The sequence below is a fragment of the Ascaphus truei genome, chromosome 9 (assembly GCF_040206685.1).
Source record: "Ascaphus truei isolate aAscTru1 chromosome 9, aAscTru1.hap1, whole genome shotgun sequence".
NCBI classification, from domain to species: Eukaryota; Metazoa; Chordata; class Amphibia; order Anura; family Ascaphidae; genus Ascaphus; species Ascaphus truei.
In genome coordinates, this window is record NC_134491.1 from 66,148,711 (window position 1) to 66,160,570 (window position 11,860).

The 11,860-nt window shown below is 42.2% G+C and overlaps 1 protein-coding gene across 1 annotated transcript in view; it reads right to left on the reverse strand.

The window, feature by feature from the left end:
* Positions 1-3,118: 3,118 nt before the first annotated feature.
* PPM1J (protein phosphatase, Mg2+/Mn2+ dependent 1J) overlaps positions 3,119-11,860 on the reverse strand; it is a 26,539-nt gene continuing 17,797 nt past the window's right edge. The window contains 6 exon segments of the mRNA XM_075615283.1: positions 3,119-4,502; positions 5,201-5,352; positions 6,118-6,225; positions 8,139-8,202; positions 10,698-10,794; positions 10,797-10,815. Coding sequence (XP_075471398.1) covers positions 4,361-4,502; positions 5,201-5,352; positions 6,118-6,225; positions 8,139-8,202; positions 10,698-10,794; positions 10,797-10,815 — 582 coding nt within the window. The 3' untranslated portion in view covers positions 3,119-4,360.

Genomic DNA, 11,860 nt, shown 5'->3' on the forward strand with positions numbered 1-11,860 from the left:
TTTAGATGACGAAGTATAAAAACGACAGGAAAGATGCAAGCTATGCACCTGCACAGTGAATGTGTCTAGTAATCTTTGCAATCTACAGGCATTGAAAAATGTGAGCCCTTTCATACTTTATAAAACAAAGTACAGGCTAATTGGTAAAGGATGATCTGCACAGTCTAACCACATCCTTTGAAATAAATACACATTACATATACAAATGACTTACAGTTGCAGTTAAACAGTACTCGCTTGGTAACTTCAGATAACCAACATGGGGATTTCCAATGAAATACTGTACTGTGCACCATACTGGTTAGAAGGAATATTTTGTGACCTTGCTCTGTCCTCAACTACTCACATACAAGGGCCTCAAATAATTAGTAGAATCAGAAGGGGGCTTAATTTCTCAGACCGATCAAATTTAGAACAGCGCATATAAGGTACACATTACCATGGGGCCTATGAAACAAGCATTTCTTAAAAGTGAAGAGAGGTGTGGGTTCTTTTTCTTTAAGGTTGTCAAATTTCAATTGTCTGGTTGTATTCCCAACACACTGGAAACAACTAGAATGTAATTAAACGCAATGTAAGATAATACCTGACTCTGGTGAATCTTGAGATTATAATAAAAATGATCGTGTGGGGATTTGCATCTGAATTCATATTGTAATGTGTTTTCTGTGTATGTCAGTTTCTATGTGTGTTATGTTATATTTGTATATCTGTATTTTATGTCATGCTATGTATCTATATAATGTATACCCTGCTCATTATGTAACTGTATTTGTAAACATGTATTTGTCTTAACTCTATGCCCAGGACATACTTGAAAACGAGAGGTAACTCTCAATGTATTACTTCCTGGTAAAATATTTTATAAAATAAATAAATAAATAAATACTGTATTATCAAAATTTGAAGGGAAAAAAAATCAATTTTTACTGCGTATATAAAAAAAGTAATGCACAGAAGTAGTGATGTATCGGGTACCAGGAAATTACCCGGTACCCGGCCATATTTAAAGTACCTGGAAATTACCCGGAACCGGCCCAAGGCGCTGGGGCCCGGTGCCGGGTAATTTCCGTTCTGCTCCCTCGGTCCTCTTGGAGAACGACAGGAGCAGAGCAGCAGAAGAGACTTACCTGTAGCCGGCGGCGGAGGTCCATACCGACATCCTGGTGGCGGTGGGAGCAGCGGTAGACATCCTTCAGGCGGTGGCAGCAGAGGACGACATCCTTCACAGCCTGTGCCGGTGCGAGCAGAGGGATATGTGACCGAAGCAGGAGTGTTACTATTGGATAGCCGAGGAGGAGCTGCACCGGAAGTCGGAAGACTTCTGGGTCGGACCGCTGGGGTGCGCTCATCCCCGGCTGTCCAATAGTAATGCTTCTGCTCCAGTCATATGTTCTTCTGCTCCCACTGCCACCAGGATGTCGCTGTGGTCCTCCTCACCCTCCGCCGTGGTCCTCATCCTCCACCGCCTGGAGGTAAGTCAAAACTATCTGGCCGGGTAATTATAATTTTTTTGGGGGTACCAGGTACCGGTTACCTAGCAAGTTTTTTTGGACCGGGTACATCCCTACACAGAAGAGTAACAAATGAATGCGTCTTGGTAAATCCAGACTGTGATGTGTTGTGCGGCAACTTCTTTTTCACATAGAAATGATGTTGGAGGCGGAGTTTGGATGTTTTCGGTGGTGTAAAAATGTAAAGGATATGTATAAATAATTGCAAGCATGCTCCACAAAGTTGTCTGCCAAGCTTTTCTTGGTGTAAAATACAAATCCTACAGGACACCTACAAGCTCATATTGAATCCCCAAAATAACCACAACATATATATAAGCATATAAGTGTCACAGAGGAGTGCTACTGTGCATGGCAATATATATTTAGAACCAGAGACAGAACATGAAACACAGACAGAGCTCAGTGCACATCCAGTGAAACTTATACACGGTACAGTGCCTAAATATATATGTATAGATATCTATTAAATAAAATGGTCTTTTAGTTTAACATTTTGGCCAAAGTGTTGTAAGCCCCTGAGCCACTACACAGCAGACCACATCTCAAGGGTCCCTAACACTAATATAAATTCTTAATAACCTGTGCATTACCAGGAAGAATGATTTATAATAAATCTGTCAAAATTAGTTGCATAGTTCTAAGTCTGATTGAAGCTTTTATTAACCTGTACATTACCAGGAAAAGCACTCTATTAGATTTGTCACAATCATACTGCAAGCAAGTTCCCCTGGGAGTGGGAGATGCTATGGAGTGAGCTTTTAACCATTTAAATGTGGGAGGGGGTGAGCTTCAATTAGGCTCAGGGGCTTACAACACTTTAGCCAAAATGTTAAACGAAAAGACCATTTTATCTCTGGTTTTAAATATATATTGCCATGCTCAGTAGCACTCCTCTGTGACACTTATATGCTTATATATATGTTGTGGTTATTTTGGGGGTTCAATATGAGCTTGTAGGTATCCTGTATGTTTTACAATTCTTGTTCAGCTAGTCTTAGGTAGGAGGTTGCCACCCTCCAATCAGCTAATTGAAGCTCACCCCCTCCCACATTTAAATGGTTAAAAGCTCACTCCATAGCATCTCCCACTCTCAGGGGAACTTGCTTGCTTGCAGTATGATTGTGACAAATCTAATACAGAGTGCTTTTCCTGGTAATGTACAGGTTAATAAAAGCTTCAATCAGACTTAGAACTATGCAACTAATTTTGACAGATTTATTATAAATCATTCTTCCTGGTAATGCACAGGTTATTAAGAATTTATATTAGTGTTAGGGACCCTTGAGATGTGGTCTGCCGTGTAGTGGCTCAGGGGCTTACAACACTTTGGCCAAAATGTTAAACTAAAAGACCATTTTATTTAATAGATATCTATACATATATATTTAGGCACTGTACCGTGTATAAGTTTCACTGGATGTGCACTGAGCTCTGTCTGTATTTCATGTTGTCTCTGGTTTTAAATGTAAAATACAAATGCCAGCTGACGCAAACAATTCATTATGTATGAACCTGCCGCGCTCCTTAAGCAGAATAGGAAAACGTGCTCCAAATGTAAGAACATCAATGAGATTAACCAATATCCGACAATAATGATTGTAGGCGACAAATTTATTTTGCTGGACGCAATGCATTCTTTTAATTCATTTTCAAAAAAATATTCTTTACAGAGCCACATATGCATAACCAGCAACGCCCTAATTTAGATATTTTGGGAGGGGTGGGGGAGGCCTGTGAAGAAATGAGCAGTTAACCCTTCATGAACAAATTGACAAAGTGCAAATTCTATATATGTGCATAGTATGTCTGTGTACATGTGGTAATGAATCAACCTAGCATTTTGTTAAATTAGACTTTTTCTAGCCAAGTAACATTTCATTGATCATTTATTCCTTTGAAGGGAAACATGTGGGGTGCTAACCTAGGGGTGGCTGCACCAAGGCTTGTAAAGTACGATTGTAAAGTGCTGTAGAAATGGAAGGTGTGTAAATACAAGATATTTCTGTAGCATTAATACGGAATGTTACCAGGATTTTACTCCAGAGGTGGCTGCACAGATGCCTCTGAAACATAATGCACTGTGGAGGAGAGAGCTGTAGCATAAATAAAAAAAAACTATTCTCTTTAATGATTCCCTGAGAGAAAAGTATCCTTGTTTTTGCTTCTTATAAACAAAGCTGGGTAGGACAGGCAACCTGATAGTGTTAATACACTGTGGTCCTTATTCGATTTGCTGTGAAACAACTTCCCAGTGCTGAAGACTAGATCAGCTCCAAATCAATATCTCTCTATATATCTATATATGTATGTTACATGGTAGATGAGGTTGAAAAAGAGAAAATGTCCATCGAGTTCAACTTACGTTCAATTTAAAATGCACAGTTACATCTAACAGAACCCAAAAACGTTTCTCATGTCACTTTTTATTTCTTCTGGTCACTGCAGACTTCATTGTAAAATCCACTGGTAATAAATATTCACGTAAAATAAAATGTTTGTCGCTGTGAATTTTCTGCTTTGCGGCCCGTCTCTGATCACTGCAACATTGGGGTCTCTGCAGCATTTTCGTCTTGGTTAAGTTTGAGCATCAAATGAACGCAGTGTGCATTTTACAGTCCATAATGTAGCGGGTTCTTTTTGCAGTGAGGCTTTAAGGATTTTCAAACCTGTAATATGTATATTTAAATACAAACGGGTGTTGTAAAAAGTCCTTTGAAAGTTGTTCCTTGTTTAAGTGCTTTCAGTTTGCTTCAAACCCAATATAGGTTAGTAAGTGGGAATGCAACTTAATTGTAACTAGTACCCATAAGGGGTGCACTTTTGTCTACTTCATAGGGCTGACTTCAGCTGCTATGTCCAGCCAGTGGAATAACAAACACAGAAATATCATCGCCAGAGCCCAGTTTATCATTCGCTTGTTTCCAGCTGTTCCCTTTCAGAACTCCCCTAGTTTGAAGGACCAGCTCTTGTGCAGCACGGTTATACCTGCAAGACAAATTACACCTTACAGATGCATTTCCACTCGTGACCCTTAAAGGAGTATTCACCCCCCACCCCCACAAATGTAATTTCTTTAAAATGTAACTTGGGTGTTCCCTGGAGCTCCTCTGTGATTCCCCGATCCCCTAGATATCTGTAGTTTTTGTGTGATGTTTTTGATTTAAAAGAAAAACATGGCAGCAGGGTCCCCAGTAGAAAGACGCAGCTTTTCCATTGGCTGCTGAGTCGATCCCTGACCTCACCGTCATTTTGTGTCACAGGATTCTGCAGTACCAGAGATGAAAAAAACGAGCACCGGGAAATGCTGCCTTAACCCCTTCCGTGCCAGAGGGTCCTGCCACATCCATGGACACTGGTGGATCATGTGACTTCTGTTTGGAGTGATCATGTGATCCCTTCAGGGTTCTGGCAGCAGGACCATAATTGAATGGGAGGGTCAGCAATGGCTGACAGCCCTTACAAAGCAAGCGAATGCACATGACCGTTTTTGAGAAATACTGATTTTAAAATCCATATTGGGACTTAGAAAATTTACAGGGGCAGACATTTTTATTTTCTGAGCATGACCATGCAAGTCGCAAAATAAAGTCTGCGTGACTGGACCATAGACGTTGGTTGATTAATGTCACATCACAGGCTTATACATGCACAGTTCGAATGAAACACACCACATATGCACTTACCTGTTAGGTAGGTCAGTCTGTTGAGTTGCAAAAACGCTTTGAACAATATCTGCCACTTCTCGGTCACTAATGACATCCCACAGCCCATCTGTGCCCATCACCATGACATCATCGACACTGTGTTCACATTCCGTGAGGTCATAAACTCTCACCTGCAGGGGGGAAGAATCCATTGTCAAACATATAGTGAAGGACATTCCAGCCATCCAACTGCCCTCTCCTTTTGCCAGTAATTACAATGTGTTAGGAATTAATCATCTTGATGGGTTTATACACGAAATGCTTTTTGTATTTTTCAGTTAATGAATCTGCCATAGTTCTAAGAGATATATACTGTAGATGTTGCAACAACAAAAGGGTTAAAATCCACAACTAAGCTAAACTTCTCCAGGACCCGAGCAGCTTCTAAAATGCGACACTATGAGAATCTCATGGATCGACTGGTGGGAATGAAGGAGTAGTTTACTGGGAAGAGCACCACCCGTGTTTCAATCCCAGCATCAGAGCCTTGTGACCTTGGGCAAGTCACATTAGCCAGACCCACCAACATTCTGCAAATAAATATAGGTACCACCGTAGTTCCTCTACTCCTGCTGTTTGGAGGTACTGTACTTCCAAGTAATCCCCTAACCTATGCAGCTCACCACACACACAAAAAAACCTAGCATCCCAAAACATGTAGTGTATCTGTTAATACTGCAGGTACAGTAGGAGGGTGTGACTATCTCCCTGCACCACAGGCACCAACATTGGAATGTAAGCCCTTTGGATAAAGGACTCATTGTGTCTGCCAACAAAATTCTATGCACAGCGCTGTGTACTTTGCTAGCACTATTTTGAGACCAACAAATTATTCTTAGTGGTACTGTAGATGCACATTAGTGTTTCCAGCAGGTTATGCAGACTTGTTAACGTACCTCAGGGACACACGACAGAAAAGGCTTGATGTAGATGTTGGAGTTATACACCTTAAGATCATGATCCCCAAGTCCCCGGGTCACCCCGATGGTGGCCATAACTCGAGCCTGTCACCAGAAAACAGGAGACATCTTCAGTCATTGTGCCTCCCAATTACTGTAGCACTGGGTAACAATGAACAGGTTAATACTTGTGTACGACTTGCTACTCTTGACTTCTTTGATTTAAGCAGCCACCAGTAAAGGAATCTGGCAGCATCTAAGGGAATGATGCTTTTGCTACCTAAGGCTGCGTCCATAGGGCGAGCGCTGAACAAAATGCAGCAGCTCTATAGGGCCGGCCATAGTGGCGCGAGCGATGAAGAGCAACTGCGTGGCACAATTCTGAGCCGGCAAATTTTTTTGATTTTGTCGCACGACGGCCGGGTCACGTGAGCGGTTCATCCAATGAGGGCGAACCAGCCTCGTGACGTCACGCCTCCCCGTCGCGAGCTATCAGAGTCCACAGATCGCTCGGGCAACGGGCGTGCCCGACGCAATGCGCTCTGTCGCACACTTCCACTATATCCGAGGCCTAATGTGTATACTGGGAGATCGAAGGTGAAATACAAATACATAAAGCCAGGGCCCTGATTACTTTGGTTTCCGGTGTTTTTGAGAAGGATTTTGCCTTTAAGTGGCCACCTTGTTACATCCATATCTTCCTGTTCATCACTAAATATTTGTTTGTGTGTGTCAAGACCAACACACAATAGTCTTGGCTGGGTTCATAGAGGAGGAATTGGAACACACAGAGAACAAAAAGAAGCACTTATAGGACGTACCAAAAAATACAAAATATTTAATGAAAAAAAAATCTATATACTGTATCTCTTTAAACAAATATATATTTCAATAATTGATAAATATGACTTATACATCTATTTGAAATGTATATATTTATATAAATCTCTCTCATATATATATTTTGTTTTCCTCATACCGTAGTTTGAGGGCGTATCATGACGGCTATGAAGATAGTAGAACAGGGTGCTCATATAGAAGCTGCCACTTGGTGTATATATACAGTATAGAAAAATAAAACATGTATAGGCAGTCCACTGTCACTCCAAACGGTTTATTCTTCCAAAACATGGGAATAATAAACACTTACAGTGGACTGTATATATAGGACTGTATATATAGGACTGTATATATAGTACGTTACCATCCAGCAGGGCAACAGAACGTGCTGCCCTGCTGGATGGTACCATTTGTTTACATTATTTATGGGACTAGCTCCAGGCTTTTTTGGATGAGAGAGAGAAGAGAGAGGCCTCAGCAGAGGTAAGTGTGGTGCACGGTAAAGGGTAAATAGTTACATCTGTAAGGATCCCTAGAGATCCAATTACAAAATGCACACATATGCCCGATGTTTCGGTCCCGGGGGGGGGGAGGGGGGGAGATTATCTCTTGTGCTGTGCTGGTATATAGGATCTCTATGGATCCTTACAGAGTGTGTGTGTGTGTGTGTGTGTGTGTGTGTGTATATATATATATATCTATCTATATCATACTGTATATACATACCCTTGTAATTACTGCGCTTTAAAAGGGGATATATGGATAAAATGTTGCGTAGACTATCTTATGTGCATCATTTAAAAGCGCAGCTCCTCCTGCTCTGCTCTCCCTCTCCCCCCAATGTTTTTCTGTTGGGGGGGGGGGGGACTGGGGGTGCTCGGGCCAAATGCCATTGTTTTCAGCTCCGAGGACCCCCAGTCCCTGAGGTACAGGGTTTAAATTTCCCTCAGGGCAAGCAAAATGGTGGCCAAATCTCAGGCTCACGGGAAACGGCGACATCTATTTATAGGATCCCCATTTAAATACCCTTTAAAAACCAGGACCGTAATCACAGTCATTTCACCAGCTCAGGAACTGGGTGGGATATGAGGTTAGTTATAGTTCTCCTTTTAAATATTATTTTCAAGTCATGCTAAACAATGGTTCTCTATTGCGTGGCTAGCGCTTTACACACGCACCTTCTTCCCTTCTCCGTAGATGAGCGGGAACTTCATGTCATCTTCTACAATCGTTTTGTAGGCCCTGGTGCAAAGAAAAAGTGCAGACACCAACCTCTTGTGAACTATTTCATAAACAATATAACGTATTCTCATGTTTCCACTGTCCATCATAATGATAACCAACCCTGGCTGCATAGTGGCTTCTATCAACACATGCAAGTAAGGGCATATTCACTACACGGCGCTATGCCAGAAGACACCTTTCGGACCTATGTAAGTGTCTCTCGGCTGCAAAACTGGGGCACTGCTTCTTATGGGGCGTGTTCCTTCATAAATCGGGTGATGTTTTTTCGCACTGGTTTGCGCCCCCGGGGAACTTTAGCAAAGTGGCGCCCCTGTGGTACTTAAAGGAGCAGTCCACTCTCCTCTGGAGACCCCCTGGTTCCTGAGATACATACCTGTAAAAAGGTAGAGCCAGCACCGTTCCCTCAAGGGGAAACAAAATGGCAATTTCAATTTGTCACACGGGCCAATAGGAAACTGCAACGTCATTCGTCGCGGCTTCCTATTGGCCCGCGTGACAGGGGGCAATTAAATATGTGGACTTACCTGTACCCCCTTAATCCGACATGTACCTCCAGGAACTATAGGCTGAAATGAACGTGCTGGGGACTCCCTACATTACATTGCAAACATGTATTCTTCTTCTTGCATGCGGTACATGGCGTCTCTTATGAATAACATTGCACAACAATATAAGGCAATATCTCCTACGCAGACGCATAAGATGTGTTATCACACTGTGCTCATTGTCCCTATCTACAGTACTAACACCTCTTGTAAATGGAGAAATTACATTGCGCTATACACCAACGTCTCCTAGAAACAGGCAAAATAGCAGAAATAACACTATATCAGGGGTACGCAAATCCAGTTCAAGGGCCAGCAACAGGTCAGGTTTTCAGGATATCCCTGCTTCAGCAGAGGTGGCTCAAGCAGTGACTCAGACTGAGCCACTGATTGAGCCACCTGTGCTGAAGCAGGGAGTGATTGAGTCACCTGTGCTGAGGCAGGGATATCCTTAAAACCTGACCTGTTGGTGGCCCTTGAGGACTGCAGTTGCCCACCCCTCGTCTATCTATGAGTATCTCTTCTAAGGCCTTGTTCAGGGTGCAGGCTTCGGAGGGAGGGCGTGCTGCCGTGCGAGCTGCCGTGGGATACAATGTATTTAAAGTGAACTGTGGTTGTCAGGGTAGCAGCTGCCCTGTCTCCGAAGCCCGGAGTTGACGCTGGCTACAGTTTCAATAAACGAAAAATTCGTTTTTTGAAGCTGCAGCAGCGTCACAGAGACCTCGGCAGCCAATGAAATCATTCTTGAGAATGATTTCAAGACTGCAACTTGGATCCTTAAGCTGCCGTCTGTAGCCCCGCCCCCTCCCCCTCTGTAGCCCCGCCCCCTCCCCGCCTCCTCAACTCCTGAAACAGTCTGCTGGGAGGATGAACACACATCGCCCAGCAGACTGCCGCCCTCCCCCCCGAACGCCCGCCCTCCAACTCCTGCCTCCGGCACCCTGAACGAGGCCTAAACCCGTCAGTGCTTAAAGTAAAAAATCCCCCGAGAAGTCTATATGAGTTTAACTCATATAATGTTAATATCTGGTCCCCTGAGCATGTCCTGTCCTTTTTTTAATCAGGTTTCTTTCATTTCCAAAATCAGGATTTTCCTCATTTTTAGCGCCGGAGGTGTCGTAACCTTTAGACTGCACTGGGCTCTGGGGAGAGCTCCATTTTAACCTCCTGGACACCTAATATTTCACATGCAAGTAGCCCAAATCTTTGCTTTTACATAGTTAATGAGGTTGAAAAAAAGACATACTTCCATCAAGTTCAACCTATGCTAAATTTAGATACTTTATCCTATATTTGTACTTATAGTATATTGATCTAGAGGAAGGCAAACAAAAAACTCCAGTGACATATCATCTAATGATATCTCATAAGGGGAAAGAAATTCCTTCTTTTAGAATGGTTACATTTGTTTAAGGAAGCCAATTGTTACATTCTTTACAAAAGGTAGTTTGTACGGGTTGGCTACGTGGGGCTGCACCTTTAAAAAAAGACAATTGCATTATGTGGTTTACAAAATGTTTTGTGATTCAGGCCCATATTCACTAAGTGGTCTTTTGCCACAAGACACCTTCCGACACTGGAACACACTGGAAGTGAACGGGCTATATGTTTTTCCTGCTCTGAAAGGTGTCTTATAGCTGTAGGATTATCTCAATTGTTATGTCACTGTCTCCTAAGTGGGTGAACCCAGTTTGAATCTCCGTGTCAGCTCCGTGTGACCTTGGGCAGGTCACTTTATCTCTCTGTGCCTCATGCATCAAAATTAGATTGTAAGCTCTACCGAGCAGAATCCTATGTACAGTGCTGCATACACTATTATATTATTAGAAGACAGCTTAGTAAATTTGGACCTGCACCTTTTTAAGCCTCTCCGAGTGAACAGGAACCGGTAAATTAATAGGGCAAAAAAAAAGTTATAATTAGAACCAACGGAAAGACGATTGTTACCAGCCGGTCATGGTGTGATCCCGATACAACATCCGCTTTCCCAGTTCTCTCGGCTGGATCCTCCGTGGGAACTCCCGGAATGTGAACTCGTTTCCAATAGCTGTGGCTTCAGAAAACCCTGAAAAACAGAAGCACAGGTGTATTTACCGAATTCATTTATTATATCCTTAACTTTGGGGAAAAAGAGAGGAAACAAAAACTGTATTAGTGAACACCTTCCCTGTCAGAAACCAGTGTGTATGTTTATGAAACCGCAGTAACGGGGCAGATCCTGGGGAGGCTTCATGCAGCAGTGGATCGAGAAGGGTTGAAGCTTTGCAACACACACACACAACTTCATTAAAAAACACGTTAATAGAACATTATGAGTAATAATGGGAAAAATCTCTACAAAATTGCCAGATTTCATCCTGAAATGCATCAAAAGTTATAAACATAAAAGCTCAGTCGACCCACAGCCATACCGACATTATCTGTATGTGTGTGTGTGTGTGTGTGTGTATGTGTGTATTATATTATATACAACAAAAGCCCAAAGGCATATCCAATATGACAAAAATACACAGTGAAATACCTATATATTCTCTTGAAAAATGGTAATTTAGTTAAACTCTTTGGCCAAAGCATTATAAGCCTGCAAGCCACATCAAGGCACAACCAAATTAGCAGGTCCTAACACAACCTGATAACAATTCTCATTTACTCCCATATTTGGAGGGAGAATGATCACATTTGATCTGTCCAAACCTAGCAGCATGAACAAGACCTGCTAACTTGGAAAGTGTGCAGGGGCGAGCTTAAACCCTGGGGGAGGGGCCGCTAACCTCTAAACAGCTGAGCCCAGCTGGAAAAAAAGTGAATAAACACAGAATTCCAGCAAGCTCCAAAACATACCAAATTATATATATATATATATATATATATATATATATATATATATTATATATTATATATATATGTCGACAAATGACCAAAAAATCTACTCGCCGAACAAAAAAATCTACTCGCCACCTAGTACCACACGTGTGCTGCTTGGGCCAATAGGAGCTCGCCACAATGTTAAATCCACTCGCCCGGGGCGTGCAAACGTATAGGTTTGTCGAACACTGTATGTATGTATGTATATGTATATATATATATATATATATATCTGTATGCTCATC